This window comes from Borostomias antarcticus (genome assembly GCF_949987555.1).
Source record: "Borostomias antarcticus genome assembly, chromosome: 3".
NCBI lineage: Eukaryota > Metazoa > Chordata > Actinopteri > Stomiiformes > Stomiidae > Borostomias > Borostomias antarcticus.
Genome location: NC_140236.1, coordinates 28023341 through 28047521, shown reverse-complemented (window position 1 = coordinate 28047521; position 24181 = coordinate 28023341). Strand labels below are relative to the sequence as shown.

The following is a 24181-nucleotide window of genomic DNA, read 5'->3' as shown; positions in this document are numbered from 1 at the left end:
CATGCGCAGTTGTGCTTTTCTCAGACCCCGCCGCGTTCACGAACAGTTTGCACGTTCCTGTGGATTTCCAATGCGCATTCACAGCTCCCCCCCGCTCTGTTAGTGTGTCTGAATTAGCATTAAGAACTAGCTTGCGTAAAATACTGATTCTGTCAAATATATCGTTTAGAAAAATTATTTCTTTATGCAGGCATCTTAGTTTTAACAGTTTCATTATAGCAGAGCAGGTTATATTTGCTCGTACGTGGTATTTTTTATGTTCACAACTTTGCGATCGTACAGCCAGGCTACAGAGCTCCAGAACCCCCTATGCCAAGCCGAGCTGCATCACATTGTGGCCGGCCCAGAGAGCTCCTGTTGCGGGTACAAGCACAGGGCTAATTGTTGTGGGCCCGGCTCGGTCTTTGGGTCCAGTCCGGGAGTCGAGTCGTAGGGGCAGTGAGGCACACGCTTCGAGGACGCGGACTCCACCCCTTGCCGGAGAGGCCGGCTCCGCCCGGCAGCAGCAGCAGCAATCACCGACCAACTCGTTGCAGCTGTTGCCTGTTAGCGGAGCCACTACAAGAGGACGCTGGAACCATCGCTCGGGGCTCAGACGTTTCTAGCCCTCTTAGGGTAATCAGACGAGCCGGCTACCGCCCTGATCTATTACGAAAGTTTACTTATCGACTAACCATTTGTTTTCCCTGTGTTGTGTTCCCTCTTTTGTTCCCCCCCGGAAGGTCCAGCGTCCTCGCGCCTCTCCGGCCCCCGCGTCCTCCCGGCCTCCGCGCCGCGTTTCCCATTCGCTTCCTGCCCTCGACTCTCCCCTCCCGGACTCCGCTCCCCGCACGCCTCCTGGACCTCCCTAGCTCCGCGGGCCTGCCGCCGCTCCGCCTCCTCTCACCACCGGAGACCGCCAGAGTTCCCGGACCCTTCCCTCCACCTCTCGTAGGGCCTCGCAGCACATACACAAACACATTCCGGCTGATACCCATACCACACACACCGCACCCACACACCCCTCTTTGTTTCCCCATCTCATGTACATACCACACACACGCATCCATACATACCCCCCATTGGTTTGCACCTCCCCCATTTTGTTGTGGCACCAGTTCTCCCCATTTTATTATTTATTAAACGGCCAAGTGCCAACCACTCCCCTCTGTCTGCCTGTTCTGTCCGGGGGTCTCACTACACGGGTCCAGGGTCCGCGTTCCGGCCCCTGACACTAATAGCTCAGTTTGTGGTGCTATTTTCCATTCGCTGAGTACGGTTATGATAATAATAATAATATTAAGAAGAAGAATCAGAATGGATATGTTATAGATATGGATTTGTGTTAGGATTCATCAAGGGCGAATGGAAAATAGCACCACAAACTCCCCTAGTATTAGCCGTGTTCCTGTACCGCAACAGGAGCATTCTGTTCCGGTCGCTCCTCTGCTATGGCTACGGTTTCTGGAGCTCTGTAGCCTGGCTGTGCGATCGCGAAGTTGTGAACAGAATAAATACCACACACGAGCAAATATGACCTGCTCCGCTATAATGAAACTGTTAAAACTAAGATGCCTGGATAAAGAAATTCGAGACGATTTTCGAAACGATATATTTGACATAATTGTGATTTGATGGCAGGTAATTAACAATGCTAATGCAGGGACACGCAATACAGCGGGGAGAGCGGTGAACGCGCATTAAACATCCACATTAATGTGTAAACTTTGTGGACGCGGCCGGGTCAACAAATCACGTGGTTAAATCACAACTGCGCATGCCTGTGACTAAAAAAAACACAACTGCGCATGTCAAAAGGGGTCGGTGGACCCTTCAAAAAGCTTCACTCTCAAGAACGAGGCGTCAACGTAGTCACCGCATCCAGTTCTATTAATACATCCATGCGTAGCATGCTCCGATTTCCGGAATAGCATGCTCTGAACTATGCTACGGTTTTCGCCGTTTTTTTCGCCAATATAGCAGGCGAGGTAGCAGGTGAAAATAGCAGGCTAGAGGTAGCAGGCACAGTTTTGAAGTAGCATGCTACTTCTCGCATACTAAATAGCAGGTAGCAGGCATTTCGGACACGGCCAGTGGTCCCAGAACCTGCAGTTCTATGTTGCTACCACAAGAGCATTTACCGTTTTCGGCCACAGGAGGGCAGCAACAGGCTTAGACTGTGTTCCTTGTTCAGTGAGCAGCAACAGGCTTAGATAGACTGTTCCTTGTTCAGTTTCAGCAATTCAATGAGTATTTGAGTTAGGCTATTTAGTTTATTTGTAAGTTTGTAAGTATTTCTATTAGTTATACATTATATTTCTTTATTATTTCAGAGACCACACACTCACTGTTTATGTAAGTGAAGAGAATTGAAAGGTCACATCAAATAATGTGTATAAAGGGTTTATAGAGGGGTCCACAGCCCCCGACCCAATATGACGCGAGGGGGCGGAGTCTTGCCACCACGCCACTGTCCACGCCACGGACACCACAAATCAGCCCCTGAGAGGGCTAGAGAAAGACGGTTTTCACCGGTGGGGGCAGGTGGGTAGCCCGGAGTGCTCTCCACTGCCCCCGACCCAATATGACGCGAGGGGGTGGAGTCTCGCCACCACACCACGGACCCCACAACTCAGCTCTCGAGTGGGCTAGAGACACAGGGTCTTCACTGGTGGGGGCAGGTGGGTGGCCCGGAGAGAGGTCCATGACCAGCTCTGACCCGAGGGGGCGGAGTCTCGCCATCATGCCACTATCCACGCCACGGATCCCACAACTCAGCCCCTGAGTGGGCTAGAGACACACTTGTTTGTATAAAGCCATGATTGGGCTGGTACCCCCTTATCTAGGAGTTAGGGTTAGCTCCCAAGATGCTCTTCAAAAGGTTGTTCCTACAGTGAGAACTGAACTAGGAAAAAAGGCTTTTAAATATGCTGCTCCCTTGATGTGGAATGAGTTGCAAAAGGACCTGAAATTGCCAGGATTGATTACACTGGGTGAATTTAAATCCATTTTAAAAGACTATGAAACCAGTTCTCTTGGTCAGTGCAACTGTGTTTTATAACTTGCCCTACAACTGATTCTTGCTGTGAAAGTCTGTCTCTCTGTATTGTCTGTTGTTATGTTTTATTGCTGTAACTTTGTTTCTGCTGCCTTCTTGGCCAGATCGCTCTTGAAAAAGAGATTTAAATCTCAATGATGCCTATCTGGTTAAATAAAGGATTTGATTAATTGAAGGGGAACAGCCTCAGTATGATGTACCTGTCGCCAAAAATCTCAGGGTGACCATCAGTCATTCTCCAGGAGATATACAGTTGCGAAAATTTGTATTTTGTCGCTGTATAAGCGGAGTCACCATCTCCAGGGGATTCAGAAACTGCTCTGGTCCAAACCTAGAAATGTTTTGAAACCCCTCTTGATCCTCCACACCCAGTTCCTGACACAGATTGAGGTATGTTTAATTAAGACCATAATTATTATGCAACCATCCCACATCTGCATGCACATACAGTATGAGATACAGTAGTTCATCCCCATCAAATGTGTGCAACTACCCCCAGATCATCATACACCATAGTCTGCATTAACCAATAGCTGTGCGTAATTTGTTGTGATGCCACTTGGATACACCTGTTGTTTGTCATCACACACACGAGCAATGGGGAATTGGTGCGTTGGGTTGCAGGCCACCACGGGTTGGCCATGTATTCATACTCTTATCAGCTGGACCATTTTTGTTGCTTATAGGCTACATGCAGTTTGTTGTGCCATCTTGAATGTGTCCTTTGTGGCCTATTATTTCTAGCCTACCTGTCACAGGGTCTCGCATTGTCCCGTGCATCGGTGAGCTGTTGATATTTGGTGGGCATGGCTTCAACTCCTGCTCTCCTTGCATATCTATTATCCCCATTATGTTGAGGTCACAGCATCATGTAATGTTATATTTCATTTTATGTTTTCATTGACTTATTTTTCAGATTTTTATCAAAGTTATTGAACATTATTTGCGTCAGTTGATGTTTTCAGACATTCTGCTGCGTGCGTAATGACACTTTTGTGGGGGAACTACAGTAGACCTGTCACTGGTGTTTCATATTTGTAATGGGCAATGCGACCAATACTATTTAATTGGTTTAGCACATTACATACACATTGCAAATGAATGGGACATAACGTTATCCTACATAGAATAGGTAGGCAGAACAGCAGGGCAATGGGAGATGTGTGGATTCAGTTCGCAATTAGTATTATAATCCCGTTCCGGCGCCTCGTTTCCCCGCATGTTCATTTTTAGCGCTATTTTATTGATGGGGTAAGTAGAACGCCACTTGTTACATCAAAATTTCATTCAGGAGCATGCAATTATGTTGAACAATCGATTAGCCTGGCATCGATTGATTGCTTTCAGTACCGAGGTGGTGGACAGCTCTTGTAAAGAAGCTTCTTTAGCGCGGTGCTAAGAAGGGCACTAAGAAGGGCTCTAAGAACGCGTACGGGAAACACTCTTTTCTTAAGGCTCAGCTCTTTGGACCCTTCTTAACTCCGTAAGAAGGTTCTTCTTCGGGAAACGCGGCCAAATACATTTCCATCCCCAACAAATACATTTCCATCCCCGTTTGTGTTCCATGTCTGGTGTGCATTCCTTGCTTTCAAAATATTTTTTTTTTGTGACGAATCCAAAAAGATGGCCTACTTTTATTTAAATCTCTAATTGTTCAATCTCAATCTGCTGTGATATTATAACCTAACTGTTCACCTTATGTAGGCTATGTATGTATGTATGTATGTATGTATGTATGTATGTATGTATGTATGTATGTATGTATGTATGTATGTATGTATAGGCCTATGAATGTATGTGGTAAGATATGAATGGTTGTAAACTTCATGTAGGCTACTCCAGCCAGGTATATTGCCATTAATTTAAACAGTTCCCTTTGCTTCCCAACCACCATCTCATCCTACGTGTTGCTGCATTTTAATTTTTTTCTTTCATGTTTTTGAGCGCAGTCAACTTTACCAAGATTACAAAATTAAGTCCATCCATTCACCCAACTTTGTCCTTGTGCACAGCTACAGTAGATAGATAAAACCTGCCTTACTTGGTTCACCACATCATCAGGTCGTCCACAGACGGGCCTCCCATCTTCCTGCGTTCCTCTTCTAATTTTTCCAGTTATCCAAACTCCATATCCAATTCCTATTTTGATTTTTGATCAATGACTCACACATGAAGAAACCAATTCCTAGGCTGACATGAACCCTCATCATATTATTGGAGCTATATAACATGAGGGAATGGATGACGGACATAAAATAAACTGATTATAAGGACTATATATTGGAACATTTGGACTGAATTAGATTATTGAATAGAGAATATTATTCAAAAGGAAAAGGGTAGGAGTGCTGGGAAGTTCAGACAGGTGTGATGAAGGAGCTATTTGGTCAGGAACAAGAACTGAGCAGGGGAGCCTACCCACGTGTATAGCGCCATATCTCAATAAAGGCTTTTTAACTTTTTGCCAGTTACTTTTTTTTGAAGAGAGAATATTATTATTTGAAGTGTCTACTCTTGTTTGGGTTATCATTTGAAATGTCTACTTTTTTGGGGGGGGAACCTGTAGGCTAAACATTGAATACAGTTTAAGCTATATCCTACATTGCTTGCTGTTTTTTGCGTGACTCCTGTTATTCTTATTTCCAAATGTATATTAACTCGTAAATCACCTGTTTGATTGGTTTAATGTGAAGTGAACAGTTACAGTGTAGCCCTATTCCTATCGTTTTTACAAAAGCCTCTGGATCTGGGTATTACACTAGAACGCAGCTCCGGATTTCGACCTCCAAAATGTAGCTCCGGCCATATCGATCCGCCTCCGGGTTCAAGCTTCGTTTTGGCCGTGTTATTGTAATTGCTAGGTGCAAACTTAGGTATTTTTCGGGAAAAACGCTGGAAAACGTAGTAGGCTAGTGTAATCGGGGTCTGAAACTGAAACTGACATACTGGGAATATACATAGGCTAGTTACTTTCTCGCCTGAAAATATTAAAAGTAGTGAAGTGACATATTTACAGTCGTAGAGCTAAGATTAAAAGGCTGTTTTATTGTAATTGCTTAGATATAAGAGAGAAAAAAGCGCATTAATTTGTGATTTGTGAAAACTGTGATGAGACTCTAACCGTGCATTTGTCGAGAAATAATACACACCCCTCCAGCCAATCAGAATCGAGTATTCACCCAGGCCATTGTATAATTTGTTGTGAAGCATACGTTTTAAAGATTCCAGATCTGAATAGCAGCCTCTGTAGGCTATGCAATGTAGCGCTTCGGGTGAATATTTACGCTCACCTCAGAGTTGATAGAACTGCAGTGAGGCGGTGGGGTGGGGAAGAAGAGAGACGGGGTTGAGAGGGGAGACGTCCCTCTTCAGTGAGCAAGGCACTGCTCGGCCGTTTCTTCTCTTCTCATGTTGCAAAATGCTGAAGTTCTTCACTACACGGGACGATGAGAATGAAAGCCTTTTAGGTGCACTAACAGAGGGTAAGATTTTATTTCACGTGATTTTAGACATTTCTCCATCTGTTAGGCTGCACTTGAGTTATTTAGATGACGCGACTTGCTGTATTTTTGTCATAGGGAAAATAGCTGACTATGCATTTTGACGCTCACATTCACAGACAGGCGCGCATCAGAAACATGCGTGAAATGCGTCTATGTGAACATTCCTAGTGGCTGAAAACGAGGACCATATGAGATTCACTGATGATGAAAAATAGGGATTCCTGTATCTTCGGTTAATGAAGCAGGATGAGGAGCAAGTGTCGCATTGCCGTGGTCGATGGTCGCGAGCGGATTAAACATTTGCACGTGTGCTGTAACCTATGCGTCACTGTCCCGCGAAGCAAGCGCTCAGTCAGCTGTATCGGTTGAACCCCATAGGCGTTTTTGCGCCGTCAAAGCCAATTTACACACTCACGAGCGACTATTTGGCATAACTGCCAGGGCTAGTTTATTACAATGAAGCTGCAATGCAGCTTTACCTGAGAAAAATCAACCCACGTCAAAGACTTTCAAGAGTTACTGCAGCAGCCTCTACATAACCCCCACCCTCCCTTTTCACAATTAATTCCCCTTTGATTTGTATTTGTGTGTGATGATTTTAGGTTATTTAGACCATATCATAGCGTAGATTTAACATATTCAGTTTGCTTCCTCTCAACATAAAAATAGCCTATCTTAATTATAGGCCTACCATTTAAATTGACACGATGACTGTGATATGAAATAGTTAACACAAGCATACGCCTTGTTTCACTGTGGTTTCATTCACAATTGATTTTTTCTCCATCTGAGTCAGCTTACTCTTAGTCTCCCAAGGGTAGTAGTGCACTCTATTGGCCTCACTGGATGATTTAGCCTAAACTATTAGTGGTGATAAATGGCCTCATACCATTTAATTGTACCCATCATTACCCTTGGGAACACAGGCTCTCCTATCTCATGGCCGGTGGGTGTGCGTGCCCATGGTTGCGTGTATATTGAGAAGGAGGGGAGAAGGGTTTGAGTGTGTGAGGTAGACGTCCATGTGAGCTCATCTTATTTTCTGTAAATGATCCATCTCCACGCCCTTGTCTGAATAGATGAAGGGGACCCCCCGTCACTCATGGATGCCAAGCATCACTGGCTGAACAGACCCTGTCTTCTGGTGCTCAAAGATGGGGACGTGACCAAACCAGGGCTGATGGGGGGACACATCGGATCAAAGGACCAGACGAAAGCCCCTTCAGAGGGTGTCCAGAGTCCAGGAGGGACAGAGGACCAGAACCAGTCGGAGGGAGTTGAAGCGTGGCAGGCTGTGAAAGAGAGCCCAGCCTCGCAGCTGGAGAGCCAGTCTCAAAAGCTGATTAGACAGCTGGAGGAAGGGACCTGCACGGTGACGACCCTCTCCGCCTGGGGGGACAGACAGTTCGGGGAGGCTTCGACCCCTCTGGTGCTCAGCCCCTCCAGGGCCGCCTGGCCAGAGGTGGAGTTGGGGGAGAATGGGGCCCAGACACACCCCTCTAAGGAGGACTCTGTGATTGAGGAGAAGGAGGTGGAGGAGAGTGGACAAGAGGCGCAGGACCAGACCTGCTCTGACACAGGACTAGAAGAGAGCCAGAGTGGCCATGATGACCCATGGGGCCAGACTAAAGCCAACCATAAACCCTGCACTAATGGACATGAGGGGGCTAACAGAACCAGCGAAGAGGGAGCGGAGGGGAACTCCATGCCTTCCCCAATGGTCCCGGACAACGAGCTACAGCCAGGCCCTGTCGGTATTCTATCCAGGGAGAGAGGTTTAGTCTTGGGGGAGGTAGCTCCCGTGTGGGTCCCAGACGCCCAGGCACTGGTCTGTATGATGTGTGAGGTCAGGTTTACCTTCACGAAGAGGAGGCACCACTGCCGTGCCTGTGGGAAGGTAAGGCACTTGTAAGGGGTCTTGCAGTGCATTATTACAGGCTCTTGCAGCATAATAGGGTTGTGACTAATATGGCTCTCTCCGTGTGTGTGTGTGTGTGTGTGTGTGTGTGTGTGTGTGTGTGCGCGTGCTTGCGTGCGTGCATGTGTACATGTGTGCTTGTATGTGTGTGTGTGTGTGTGCGAGCGAGTGTGCATGTGTGCGTGTGTGTCGAGCGTGCATGCGTGCTTGTTTGTGGCCTGCAGGTATTCTGTGCAGTTTGCTCCAATCTGAAGTTCAGACTCACACACCTGGATGGGAAAGAGGGCCGTGTCTGCCTCTCATGCCACTCAACACTTGTGAAAAGTGAATATCATGAACAGTGTGTGAAAAGTGAATATCATGAACAGTGTGTGAAAAGTGAATATCATGAACAGTGTGTGTTGCGCAAAAATGTTCTTGACATCAATTATACATGCTCTTACTCTACGGGACTGCTTTTCCACAGGGACCCCTCCAAAGGGTAAGAGGAGGGTGTGGTTTGCAGATGACATCCTGCCCAGTAAACAGTCGGAGTCTGCCCCCTCTACACCAATCAGAGCCCCCACATTTTCACCGCTGATGAGGAGAGCCATGGCAACACCAATCAGGAGCCCCACTGGTTCACCACAGACCAGGAGGGCCCTAGCCCCTCAGGACATGGCTGTCAATGTGGGTTCTCTTTATTCTCTATGACACTGCAGTGTGATGGACCACTACATTGTATATCATGATATTATTGATAGGTAATGGGCTATATGCACAACTCCAGTACTTCCTGAAATTAGGCATGCTTCTCTATTTCCTGTCTTACACTATTGGATGAAATGATTATTCAGGTGTGCCTGATCATTGTGCTGCAGTCAGGCACACCTGATTAATCACTTCATCCAATAGTGTAGGACAGGAAATAGAGAAGCATGTCTAATTTCAGGAAGTACTGGAGTTGTGCATATAGCCTATAGGGCTGCAACGATTAGTCGATTAATCGATGACTAATCGACAATACAAATAGTCGCCAACAAATTTAATTGTTGTTATTGTCGTCTGGATTGCCTGAGGGATTTTTTTTTTGTCCCCACCCCCGCATTGCGCAATAGCGTTCAGAATTCACTCAGGGTAAAACAAGCATTTTTGAATGGAAGTTTGTTCTTTCTTGTCTTGCTAAATTTAAAGCTGATGGCTAAATACCATGAGAGACATTTTATATTCATGACATTAAAGGAGTAGTAAAGGGAAAATGCATGTTTAGCCCCGTTTTAAGGTTACTTATGATCATATACAGGGGCGGACTGGCCATCGGGAGCACCGGGAATTTTCCCGGTGGCCTGGTGCGCCAACTGGCCTGGCCCGCGGTGAATGGCCTGACCCCCCCACGTCAACAAATCTGCGTCGGCTCGGCTCGTGGCCTGACTGGTGCTACATTTCCCGGCATGAAATATTCACCCAGTCCGGCCCTGATCATATACAATGGTTCAGATCAAACCGTTGACAAAACTAGCACTTTTGAGAAAGTCTGATAATTGCTCTACCACCATTTAGGTCATACAATGGATGTGGGTGGGCACCTTGAAAAATCATTCAAAAACATGTTAAACTCTCGATTAACGAGAATCGAGAAGCTCACCGAGGGGGTAATTGGTGTCCGTTGGTGTTCTGACATCAAATTCGCCGCAAAGTATGAATCCTGTAGGGTTTTATTGATCATTTTATGAAATCCATTGACTTGTATTGAAGCGACCGTTGTAGATGTGTAGATCAATCCGCAGAGGGGATTCAGGAAGCGGAACTACTTACGGTAGCTATTGTTATTGTTTATGTTGCTAGGCTACCTAGTTTGCGGAAGTTTACACACATATGTGCTGCGACTAAATAGTTATATGCTAAATATTTAAAAAAGCCTTTCCAGATGAACTAGAATCTTACTTTATGGCAAATTATATGTCAGAACGCCAACTAACACCTCGGTGAGTTTCTTGTCTTTGAAATTGAGAGTTTAACATGCTTTTTGAATGATTTTTCAAGGTGCCCACCCACATCCATTGTATGACCAAAACGGTGGTAGAGCAATTATCAGACTTTCTCAAAAGTGCTAGTTTTGTCAACGGTTTGATCTGAGCCAATGTTATGGTCATAAGTAACCTTAAAACAGGGCTAAACATGCATTTTCCCTTTACTACTCCTTTATCCCAGTTATTGTAAAAAATTAAAAAGTAAATTAAACGACTAGTCGACTAATCGTTTCAATAATCGGTGACTACTCGACTATTGAAATAGTCGTTTGTTGCAGCCCTAATAGCCTATTACAAGGTTAACTGTTGTGCCCTTCTGTATGGATTCCTCCCTCTCTCCCTTCCGCTGTAGGGGGTGCGTGTGTAGGAAAGTCCCTGATGTTTCTGTGTGACATTCTGATGTATGCATGCATTTATTCAATCAATGTTTCATTGTAGTTCTGAGTACCTGTTCAATGTGAGTTGATAAATGCCCTGCTTTAGCCTATTACCGGTTTGTAAGTGACTGCGCATGTGCAGAGAGTTATATTTAATCGGACCGAGAGCTAGCGAACGCTCTGGTGTTCGGGACTTGATACAGTTTTCTTCTGCAGTTCACCCAGCTCTGCTGATAACTCAGTTCAGCTGAACTCACCCACCAGCGTTACATGCCCGCCAGAGAATATCTCTCATTCAGTGGTGTTTTGTGCACCTAGACATGTTGTTGTAATTCCGATAGTGTCATGTATAGGTCAAGTTATCAAGACCACAAGAGTGTCGAAGGTGAACCAGTCTACATATGTCATGGTTAGAGAGGAACAGTCCAGTAGCTCGTGTGCGCAAAGCACAGTTTTACAGATGTGGACAAAATTGTTGGTATCCTTCCGTTAAAGCAAAACCACAATGGTCACTGAAATAACTTGAAACTGACAAAAGTAATAATAAATACACATTTACTGAAAATTAACCAATGAAAATCAGCTATTGCTTTTGAATTGTTGTTCAACATAATTACTTTAAAATAACAAACTAATGAAACTGACCTGGACAAAAATGATGGTTTATATTGTGTTGCACAACCTTTTGAGGCAATCACTGCAATCAAGCAATTTCTGTAACTCTCAATGATACTTCTGCACCTGTCAACGGGTATTTTGGTCTACTCCTTGTGAGCAAACTGCTCAAGCTGTCTCAGGTTTGAAAGGTGCCTTCTCCAGACTGCATGTTTCAACTCCTTCCACAGATGTTCAATAGGATTTAGATCAGTGCTCATAGAAGGGCACTTCAGAATAGTCCAATGGTTTGCTCTTAGTCATTCTTGGGTGTTTTTATCTGTGTTTTGGGTCATTATCCTGTTGCAGGACCCATGACCTGCAACTGAGACCAAGCTTTCTGACACTGGGCAGCACAATATGCTCCAGAATGCCTTGATAGTCTTGAGATTACATTGTACCCTGCACAGATTCAAGACACCCTGTGCACCAGAACATAACTGAGCCTCCTCCATGTTTCACAGTAGGTACAGTGTTCTTTTCTCTGTATGCTTCATTTTTGCGTCTGTGAACATGATGTGACTTGGCAAAAAGCTCCAGTTTTGTCTCATCTGTCCAAAGGACATTCTCCCAGAAGCTTTGTGGCTTGTCAATATGCATTTTGGCAAATTCCAGTCTCGCTTTTTTATGATTTTCTTTAAACAGTGGTGTCCTCCTAGATCGTCTTCTATGAAGTCCACTTTGGCACAGCGACGGATGGTGCGATCTGACACTGATGTACCTTGACCTTGGAGTTCATCTCATATCTTTGGAAGTTGTTCTGGGCTCTTTGGTTACCATTCGTATTATCCGTCTCTTCAATTTGTCATTAATTTTCCTCTTGCGGCCACGTCCAGGGAGGTTGGCTACAATCCCGGGGACCTTAAACTTCTGAATAATATGTGCAAATGTAGTCACAGGAACATCAAGCTGCTTGGAGATAGTCATATTGCCTTTACCTTTAACATGCTTGTCTATAATTTTCTTTCTAATCTCCTGAGACAACTCTCTCCTTAGCTTTCTGTGGTCCATGTTCAGTGTGGTATACACCATGATACCAAACAGCACAGTGACTACTTTTCACCCTTTAAATAGGCAGACTGACTGATTACAAGTTTGAAGAGACCTGTGATGCTACATAATTAGAGGACACACCTTAGTTTAACATGTCCCTATGGTCAAATTATTTTCAATCTTTTCTAGGGGTACCATAATTTTTGTCAAGGCCAGTTTCATTCAGGTTTTTTTATTTATTATTCTATTGAACCACAATTCAAAAGTAAGGGCTGATTTTCATTAGTTTATTTTCAGTACATTTTTATTTATTATTACTTTTGTTAGTTTCAAGTTCAAATTTCAGTGACCGTTGTGGCTTTTTCTTTCTTTAACGGAAGGGTACCAACAATTTTGTCCACGTCCGTAGTTTAGTGAAGTAGTAACTAGTTAGCCTGTTCTGCGTATCCGAAGGCCCACACGGACGCCTGAAAGGGATTACGAGGACACCTGCTGCTACTATTATCACTCCACTTCAGCTTGTTAGCCTTTGACTCATTCGTGTTATCCATCCACTCCCTGGTGGGCAAGTTGAGGCCACTCGAAGGCCAGAACAGATATGAACTTTGATGTGGTTCACATGTTGACCGGCTCCTGAGTAAGATGCCGCCCAGCTACCGTGATGGGTTCGTGGAGTACTGTCTCCACAGGGGTATCCTTCAGACCGGCACAGACCGGACATACGCCTTACCTGATCTAGCAGCCTGGCTGCAAATGAAGTTCCTGGCAAAACACATCTCCAGCAGAGCTGCAGCCCTGTACCAGTGTGATGCACCTAAGCTCATCAAGAAAGACGGGCAACAACCCGGGCCCTACACGGGGTGGCTGACCTCTTCTCTAGTGCAACTAGTGAAGCAGCAGACTACATTGCTGCAGAGACCCTTCTCCTGAACCAAGTTCAGATGGACTCCTTCCCAGAAGAGGATCCTTAAGTCCATTAGGCCTCTCCCATCTCATCTCATAAGAGTCGGCGGTAGACTGCACAAAGCAGAGAACCTAGAAATGGATGCAATCCACCCAATCGTCCTCGATCAACATCACCTGATTACCAAGCTTCTCATCCAAGACTTTGACGCGAGCCTCCTCCATCCAGGGCCAGAGCGAGTACTAGCTGAGATATGCTGTCGCTTCTGGATTCTGCGAGGGAGAGAGGCCGTTCAGAAGCATCAACATACCTGTAAAGAGAGACAGACGTGGTGAGCAAAACCTGACATTCCCCAGATATCCGACCTTCCACCAGCCCGTCTGCGACTCTTCAAATCTCCCTTCTACTCCACTGGAGTAGACTGCTTCAGGCCCTTCACCGTCAAGATTGGATGCCGTACAGAAAAGATATGAGGGATCATTTACAAGTGCATGACGATGCGCTGCCTAAACCTAGACCTCCTTGAAAGCCTGGACTCCGATGCTTTCCTCATGTCTCTACGGCGCTTCATTGCCAGACGGGGGAACGAGGGAAGCCCTTAGAGCTTCTTTCGGACGGCACCAACTTCTGTGGTGGAGACCGGGAGCTACGAGAAGCATTTAATGCAATGTCTCCTAACCTTAAAGACCAACTGGCCCAGCAGAAAATCACCTTTCAGTTACCCCCCCTGAGCGCTCCCCACTTCGGTGGTACATGGGAAAGAGAGGTCAGTCCAGTAAAGCCTGCTCTGAAAGTCATCCTCAAAGAGCAGACAGTGTCCGAGACTGTTCTATGCACCGTGCTCACCGAGGTGGAGGGCATCATGAACGCTAAACCACTCGACTATATCTCTTTGGACGTGGCAGACCCAGATCCGATCACACCAAGCATAGTACTCATGGGACAACATGACTCTCCCCTGCCTCAAGCCGTGTACGACACCAGCAATCTTCTTGGGAAACATCGGTGGAGGCCCAGTCAAATCCTAGCAGATCACTTCTGGTCTAAGTTCATCAGCCACTATCTTCCAGGCCTGCAGGAAAGGCAGAAGTGGAGGAAGGACGTCGAGCAGGTAGGTGTTGGTCAGGTTGTCCTCATAGTGGATCCTACAGAAACAGTCCAGTAGCTAGCGTGCGCACAGCACAGTATTAGCTAAGTGAACACAGTGATGATAGGTAGCCTTCTATAGAACTAGCCAGCTGACTAGTTAGCCTGTTCTGCGTATCCGAAGGCTCACACGGATTCCTGAAATGGACTATGAGGACACCTGCTGCTACCATCACCACTCCACCCAGCTAGCTGCTCCCCTGGCTAACCCACTGGCCCCGTGACTCAGGTGAAATCCCACCATTCTGCCTGCCTACTGGCTCCTATTCCCAGCTAGCTACATGAACACTACGCTGGACTGCTAGCCACTTTTCCCTACGGAGTTCACTATTCCAGCTAACCACGCAGCTACCAGTTAAGCTGCCAGCTACGTTACAGTAACTATGAAAATTCACTTTATTATTTTCGATCTGACTTGAGCATTGATGTTATTCATTACTAATTGGGTTATTGACCAGACTATTATTGATATTAAATGTATGTTAATTGTTTTCCCCCTTGTCCTGTGACCTGTCTCTGTGGCTCTCTGACCAGAGCCACACCCCCTTGGTGTCTGCCAGCTCGTATGATCCACACTTTAGAGGCCCTAGACTTCATGCTAGCTTTACTGAGTTAGGTGATATAGTACCATGTGCTAGGCCCCCTCTTTTTCAGTGTGGTCCCTATGGCTGGAGCACTGCAGCCCTGGTGAGCAGCCACATCAGCAGCTCTGCTAACCTGATCCCCCGGGAGGGACTGCCTCCCATCCTCACCTCCACGGGAGTCAAAGGAGGTAGGAGGACTCACTGAGCACACTTACTGCTAACATCTAGCTAACTCTGGGCACTATCTATCACTGGCTAACTTCAACCAATCAGATCAATGAACCTTATATCACCTCTCGCTGTCGTCACACAGATAGAAACAGGATACAGTTGTTGCTCTCTGTTGGACCTAATATAAATCCATTATAAAGACACAAGATGATGTTTTGTAAGCTGGTTCTATTATGAATCTCTTGCTCCTGTATGTGGCACTATGATTCATGCTCCAGCTGTAACCTGACACGCCAGATGGTTTGTTCCACTCACTCCAGGCACTTTCAAAACTACTTGGCAGGTGATTGGATGAACCAATCGGGTTCCCCTGATGTGGCACTATGATTCACACTACTCGTTGCATAGTATTATAGATTTTGAATGAAATGAATGAAAGAATCTTTCTCGTGTTGAGTTAGCGCTCTTTCTTTTTCAGGAACAGTTAGTAAGCTACCCGTGAGTGAATGTGAGTTATTTGCGGCTAGCAACTGTAGTTCACAGGGAACAAAATGGCTGAAGTGGTCACCAGTAGCTCTGTGTCCTCTGTCCTCCAGACTACACGGTGGACGAGAGACCTTCGGAGGTGCTGCTTATCCAGGAGCTGGAGAGCGGCAGGCCCAAGCCTCTGATCTTCGTCCTCAACGCTAACCTGCTTGCTATGGTCAAACTGGTCAACTGTATGTACTGCACATATTACAACAGCTATTGGCCGGGTTTCCCGAACGAGTTAAGAAGCACTTAACTGAGTTAAGAAGCTTCTTAACTCCAAAGTACTTCTTAACTCCCATGCAAAGGGTTGCTTAAGAAGGGTTCCTTAAGAAGGTTCTTTATCGGGAAACCCGGCCATTGTCAGTTTATTTCAGTTATTTCACAATTATCAGAACACACACACAGTGCCAAAGCCCTATTTGAGCCTGCCATATTATTGGTGTCTATCGATGTTTATATCTACTGCATCTCTTTTACGCCTCTGTGCAGATGTAAACAGGAAGTGCTGGTGTGTGACGTCGAAGGGCTTGCATGCCGTGGGACAGGTGGAGGTGGTTGTGCTGTTGCAGTGTTCGCCCGAGGAGAAGAGCTTCCCCAGGGACATCTTCAGCCACTTCATTCAGCTCTACAGGGACGCTCTCTCTGGTCGGGCTTAGAGTTGAAAATTTCAAGGAATTTCATTAATTGATAACTGTTAACTTCAGTTAATCGCTTCATTCTTTTGTCTTCTTCCGCTGTGTCGTTGAAATTACCCGGCATCCCAATGGCGTGGCGCCCTCATGTGCAGTCAGACCCTAAATCATGATTACATTTCACGCAACTCCTGTTGAAAACGTTCGTTCCCCCCAAAAAAAGTTCTGTTCCATTAACAAGCAATTAATCGAGTAACCAAATCTTACTTGAGTAAATTCTTATCGGTAATTAATCGATAGTCAATTACCTATTAACATCCCTAGTTGGGCTGCTACAGTAATGTTGCTGGCTGTTGCAACCGAGGTTTACTTCTCAGTTTTCCTCATCCGTTTCTGTTCTCTTCCTGTGTCTCTCCTTCTCCTTCCTTCCTCCTTTCCACCACAGGCAAGGTTCTGAGCCACCTGGGCCTGTCCCTGTTCAGCGGTAGTTTCCTGGGCAGTGAGGAGCATGCTGGCTTCCTGTATGTGCGCTCCACCCTCCAGTCCCTGCAGGGTCTGCCCCTGCCCAATCAGCCCTACCTGTTTGGCCTGCTGGTCCACAGGGCCGAGGTGGCCTGGGCCAAGGCCTTTCCTCTGCGCCTTATGCTGCGGCTGGGGGCCGAGTACCGCTGTAAGTCACAGTGTGTGTGTGTGTGTGTGTGTGTGTGTGTGTGTGTGTGTGTGTGTGTGTGTGTGTGTGTGTGTGACAGTGTGTGTGTGTGACAGTGTGTGTGTGTGTGTGTGTGTGTGTGGGTATTAGGGATGTGCGCGACTAGTCGTTTAAACGACTAAATGGCGCAGCTTTTGCTGGTCGTTTAAGAAATAATAGTCGATTAAACGAAATATAATAGAATTAGATAAAAAATAAAAACATTTATAAAAAATACTTAAATAATTAGTCACCTCATTCATTCATCTGCGTAATCCCTATTGTTTATGCTGCGTTCCTTTTGTATGGGAGCTCTGGATTTGGCGCCTATACGCTTAATACGTAGCCTATCGTCTGACATCCGCGGTCTTTAATATTATAGTAATTTAACTTATGCTATTCAATGATTAGGGTTGCACGGTACATTGCCACTAAAGTGTGCTCATATTAATTAATGTAACCTAATCATTTGGTTTGTGAAAGTCAAGACGTGACGGAAATCTGTGCAACAATACGCTATGACTAGATTCCAAGAGGCACGCTCGCTTTCACAGCCTAATTGCCGAGTTGAACTCTGAAGGAGGCAGACCATTAAATTCGCAAAACATAGGTTTATGCATACTAGTATACATCCAAGCAACTGTCACAAAGTAGCCTACTCCGTGTTTTAAATAGCCAAACCAGACGAGATGCGCAACGAGTGACAATTGGAAAGATAGAGGAACTTTATTGCAGACACGCAGGTCCATATAAAACATTATATTTGCACAGTAGGCTATTATTTCTTTCACTTTATTATTTGCATCATTCTTTGTGGACCAATGTTTGAATAAATTTGCCTTCGAACGTTATTGCCCTCTCTGACATCCGCGGTCTTTATGTGAAATCTAGTTTTAGCCTACTGAAAAATTACAGGCTATAGGCTAGCCTACTCTTCTTCAATTAGACAAAATAAATCACATTGATATCTTTGCTAAGTAATAAGCTGTAAGGACAGGCTGAACTACTGTTTTGCACTGGCAAACAAAGGAGAGTGTGACAGCCCTGCGCAACGTGTGCAAATTGGCTGCCGCTGAGTGGTTGGGAAACATCAAGAATAGTCAGGCATCTTAGCTTGCAGAGTTTGAGAAACATCCTCAACTTTTCTAAATAGCACTTGTTGTAGAAACTTGGGAATCCTGTTTTTAGACTAGTCATGTAATCGGTTACAAAACCACCGTCTAGTCGTCAGTGAAAATAGTCGCTGCGCACATCCCTAGTTGGTATGCGTGTGTGTAACTGTGTGTGTGTGTGTGTGTGTGTGTGTGTGTGTATGTGTGTGTGTTGGTATGCATGTGTGCGTGCATGCATTACAGTCAGTCATTAAGCAGACACTTTTATCCAAAGCAAACGCTTGTATCCACATTTTAGACAAAGCAAAACTTTTATTCAAAGCATGCATGCGTGTGAGAGGCTGTCGTTCACTCAGGCCTTTCTCTCTCCCTTCTTGCCAGTTTACCCGTGTCCTCTGTACAGTGTGCCTTTCCGAAAGGCTTTGTTTGGGCAGACGGGTCACACAATCATGAGACTGCTGGTGGTGAGTGGCATGCCTACCCTGTTCCCAGTACCGTCATCAACACCCAACCATAGTAAACATGTATTTTTCTCTTCGTGGTTCCAGGACTTTAGGAATTACAGCTACACTCTACCTGTAGTACCAGGACTCACTGTGGACCTGGAGGCCCAGAGAACCTGTATTAAAATCCCCACTAACGGCTACAATGAGGTACAACATAACCTGGGAACAACAGTCCCTTTACGGCAACAATGACACTTGAGGTCGTTATCAAACAATACAGTGTATCTATCTCTTCTTACCTCTCTTACCCAATCTCTCTCTCTCTCTCTCTCTCTCTCTCCCTCCCCCTCTCTCTCTCTCTCTCTCTCTCTCTCTCCTTCCCTCTCTCTGTCTCTCACTCTCTTTCTGTCTCTCACTCTTCTCACATAGCTGATGAAGGCGTTGAATAAGTCCAATGACCATGTGCTGGCCATGGGGGCGTGCTTCAACGAGGCGGCTGACTCCCACCTAATCTGTGTGCAGGGGGAGGATGGCCAGTATCAGACCCAGGCCATCAGCATCCATAATCAGCCTCGCAAAGGTTGGCACCAGCCTGTCAAGCTGCCTGCTGGATTCACTATAAGAACTGTAGAGCTTTCAATGGGCACTGCCTGCCATGGCTGTTGATCAAATGGTACAGTGTGGACCTAGGCTCCCACCTACAGTCAGAGGAGCTACAGAGAAACACTGTCGCTTGTTCAAGCTTCATCTAGCACTTTTGAGATATGGGAAGCTGGCATGGGTTTTATTGTCTACTATTATATACAGTATTTACAGTACTAAGAGATTTATGCACTCAGCAAGAGCAAGTTGGAGGATAATCCATTTTACTTTTTTACCACTAGAGGTCACTATGGATTTGTTTTTAGAGAGGCTGATTTATTTCTTACACTTTCCATAATTCATAACTCACATGGTGGGAAAAACAGATAGTTCCCATAACTCACAACTCACATAGTGGAGGAAAAGTGTTTTGTATTTTGGGCTTTTTGTGTAACAGTAGTCCGTTTTCATGACACATGCAGTGTTGTGTTTTTGTTGCAGTTACTGGCTCCTGCTTCTTTGTATTTAGTAGTGCACTGAAAGCATCGTCAGGATACCTTGCTAAGTCCAGCATTGTGGAAGGTAGGCAGTCCCCCTCAAAGCATGCATCCACAGGAATGGGAGAGGGACTTTATTTAGGATTTACCTCATGTTTACAGTGCATCTGGAAAGTTCTCACATTTTGTTATGTTACAGCCTTATTCCAAAATAAATTAAATTCCCTTTTTCTCATCAATGTACACACAATACCCCAGAATTACAAAGTAAAACATTTTAGAAAATGTTGCAATGAAACACTGAAATATCAGTACACAGGTATCCACACCCTTTAAACAGTACTTTGTTGAGGCACCTTTGGCAGTGATTAGATTAGTGATTAGTTGATTGGAGTCCACCTGTTGTAAATGCAATTGATTGGACATGATTTGGAAAGACACACCTGTCTAATGTACTTAACTGTATTTTAAGTAGTAATACCTCACAGTTGACAGTGCATGTGAGTGCCAAAATCAAGCCATGAAGTCGAGGAAATTGTAGGTAGACCTCTGAGATATCTGGGAAAGGGTACAAAAAAATGTTGGCAGCATTGATGGTCCTGAAGAACACAGTGGCCTCCATCATTTTTAAATGGAAGAAGTTTGGAACCACCAGGACCCTTCTTAGAGCTGGCCGCCTGGCCAAAGCGGGTAATCGGGGGAGAAGGGCCTTGGTCAAGGAGGTGACCAAGAACCCGATGATCACTCTGACAGATCACTCTGACAGAGCTCCAGCGTTCCTCTGTAGAGAATCTTCCAGAAGGACAACCATCTCTGCAGTACTCCACCAATCAGGCCTTTATGGTAGAGTGGCCAGACAGAAGCCACTCCTTAGTAAAAGGCACATGACAGCCTGCTTGGAGTTTGCCAAAAAGCACCTAAAGGACTCTCAGACCATGTGAAACAAAATTCTCTGGTCTGATGGAACCAAGATTGAACTCTTTGGCCTGAAGGCCAAGCGTCCTGTCTGGAGGAAACCAGGTACCATTCATCGGTCCTGGCCAATACCATCCCAACAGTGAAGCATGGCGGTGGCAACATCATGCTGTAGGGATGTTTTCCGGTGGCAGGAACTGGAAGACTAGTCAGGATCGAGGGAAAGATGAACAGAGCAAAGTACAGAGATCCTTGATGAGAACCTGCTCCAGAGCGCTCCGACTGAGTTGAAGGTTTACTTTCCAACAGGACAACGACCCTAAGCACACAGCCAAGACAACAAAGGAGTGGCTTCTGGACAAGTCTGTGAAAGTCCTTGAGTGGCCCATTGAACATCTCTCTCATCTCTCTGTTTTTACTTTGTCATTATAGGGCATTGTGTGTAGATTGATGAGAAAAAAATAATTGAATTCATTTTGGAATAAGCCTGTAACAACAAACAACCAAATGTGGAAAACATGCAGGGTTGCGAGTACTTTCAGATGCACTGTAATTTTCGTAGGGCTACTTTGTATCGTTAAGGAGAACTGAGTGTGTCAATGTTTGTATGTGTATGTCGGTGTGCACTTCTGTGCAGGTGTGTGTTTGTGCATACAGTGCGCGTGTGTGTGTGTCTTTGTTGTTGTCTGTGTGTGTGTGTTTTTCCTGTATCGCTGTCGTTCTTCTCAGATGGACTGATGGTGCAGATCAGCGTGGAGACCATGGCGGAGCTTCGGCGGTCGCTACGGGAGATGAAAGATTACACTATTGCCTGCGGACGGCTCGACCAATCAGACAGCCAGGAGCATGTCCACGTCCAATGGCTGGAGGAGAAGTGCACTTTGAGCAAGGGGTGAGAGTACAGTATCTTACCTTACTGTACAGCCATTGACACGTGCTGACCGGTGTTCAGTCAACCAGACTTGACCAGCTGTTATTCTCTGTGTGTGTGTGTGTGTGTGTGTGTGTGTGTGTCTGTGTGTGTGTGTGTGTGTGCGTGCGCGCACGTGTGTACATGTCCTGTAGAGTTATCAGCCCCATTGATGGGAAATCCATGGAGGCCATCAGCAGTGTGAAGATGTTCCAGCGGTCAGAATATAAGGCCAGTGGAAAGGTCATCCGCTGGACAGAGGTGGGCCTACAGGGCACAACGGGCCCTCAGCACCTTAAAGGTTTAGATACTTCAAAGAGATGTAGACGTATCAATGTGTGTGTGCTGTATGTCTCCATGTACGTGTGCTGTACAGGTGTTCTTCCTCCAGAGAGGGGATCATCCTAAGGGTGTGACTGACACAGCTGACCACAGTCGGCTAACGGAGAGACTAGCCCGGTCATTCTGCCTGGCACTGTGCCCACACCTCAAACTGTTGAAGGAGGACGGCATGGCCAAGCTAGGGCTACGTGTCACTCTAGACTCCCAGCAGGTGAGGGCAGCACAGGACAACATTCACATGTGTTGGTGGAATAGTATTCTGACTGACTGTTCCCTCATACCAGCTTGTGTCCAAAGGCGGTCAGGGCTCCTAAACTTTGGAATGCCCTACCTGAGGATCGGAGACTTGTTAACCCTGTCTCTTCTTTTAAATCTCGCCTTTAGACTTAATTGTATGTCAAAGCTTTTGTATAATGAGTTTTACTCCATTTGTGCTTGTGCCGATTGTTTTTGATTTTAACTATTTGTGCTTGCCTTCCTTTTTGTCAACTTTTTATGTTTTTATCCAATGCTTTGATGTATTTGTTGAAGAGTAGGCTACTGACCTATTGACCTCAAGGTGATGGCTTATTATGTGAAGTCCCTACCACGGCTTATAGAACCTCACCACCAGGGTTTATTGTTATCCGGGGCTCATGAATCTAATATGTTCTTGCTTAAACTACCATCACATGAGTCAATCAGTCACAGCTTCTCTTAAAATGCATCTCCCAATTCTCTCTCCCAAATGTGTGTGTGCTCCAATGCGCTCTCTCTATCAGAGCGTTGCCACTTGATTTAGACCTCTGTTCGTGCTCACAGCTCAAAGGTCATCTCCTCAGTGTCAACTCACACACACACATTCCTCTTCAACCTCCCTCTGCGGAGGAAAGGCCCAGGTTAGACCCTCTTTAGTCGACCTGGGCGGACGGGCCTAATCGCCCTGCTCGCAAGCTGTTTTTTGAACCTCCTTCCTGGAGAACAGGGTGTTGATGTCACGTCTCTTCGGATGAACACAGTCCTTCTCTCCTCCCTGGCAGATTAACAATCCCTGCATTCAACAGCTTATCTCTCTCTCACCCACAGCAGGACATCACATAATAAATGTCTAATTAACATCTTATTAAATATCCTACTTTAAGCATTATCTATATACTCAAACAGTTGATACATGGATACATTCTCCAATCATTACATTGTCATTACTGTCTCACACGTATACAAGGTTACATAATTGATCTTGACTAAGAACAGATACATGACTTATAAATGTCTACTTCTACTTTAAGTGATTACATTTCCAATAAATGATATTCAACTCTAAGCAGCATTACTAATTGATTACATCTTTTACTTTTAAGCCTGTTATTTGCATCTTTACACACTAAATGCTGTTGTTTCTCAGGCAGTCCTTCCAACACAGCTCCTTTGATTCCTGCACTTCTGATAAGCGCCAGGCCTGAGCCGGATGGGGGGTGGTTCTTATCACTTTCCCAGGGCTAGCCGGGCCCTTGTTAGTTCCATGTGTGTGTGGACCATTCATTATTCATCCATCCGTTTTTTAGAGGGATCCGCTTATAATATTTATTAATACCTTCCCGGCCTGTCCCAGGTGCTTGGGCCGGATCTGCCACCGTAGGCCTCTCGTCTCTCATGTCTGACTCTTGGGCCTAATGTGCCAGCCCTTGGTGCACTTGACAGTCCACCTCATTCCTGACTGGTGGTCAGGATTACTACAGTATTGCTGATTGATTGTAAAGCACTTTGTAACATTGGTTTATAAAGGTATATATCGTTTTTTGTTATTATTATTAGGATTATGATTATTATTATGTACATGCATTATACAAAAGCTCTGTGTGATTAGTGTGAAGCTCTGCAGTTTGAGTGAAACATTTCTATTTATTAATAGTTTGAACACTTGTTCCATGTTGCAGGTGGGTTTCCTGGCTGGCAGTAACGGGCTTCCTCTCCCAGCTCAGTACTTCAGTGCCCTGGACAGTGTGCTTATCCCCGTCATCAACAGCAGGGGGCAGAAGCGGAGTGAGGGACCCGTAGTGATGGAGCTCATCTTCTACATCCTGGAGAACATTTCCTAAAAAGGATACACACACACACACACACACACACACACACACACACAGACTTACAACAGGATCTCATTTTCTCAGTCCCTCACTATCCATCCTCCTGCACTCTTATCTGTGCTACCCTTTAGTTGAGCAAATGCAACTACATCCCTGGGGCAATA

General features: G+C 45.5%; 1 protein-coding gene across 1 annotated transcript; it reads left to right on the top strand.

Annotated features, from left to right (window-relative positions):
• Window positions 1-13532: 13532 nt before the first annotated feature.
• On the top strand, window positions 13533-24029 carry zfyve9b (zinc finger, FYVE domain containing 9b; the record flags this gene model as incomplete). Its single annotated transcript, XM_084436104.1, has 14 exons — window positions 13533-13634; window positions 13973-14506; window positions 15196-15313; window positions 15893-16015; window positions 16317-16472; window positions 16905-17129; window positions 18641-18723; window positions 18808-18912; window positions 19135-19285; window positions 19789-19869; window positions 21429-21591; window positions 21765-21870; window positions 21986-22162; window positions 23868-24029. 14 exons carry the CDS (start codon window positions 13533-13535, stop codon window positions 24027-24029), a joined length of 2286 nt encoding a protein of 761 aa, XP_084292230.1.
• Between the last annotated feature and the right edge of the window lie 152 nt (window positions 24030-24181).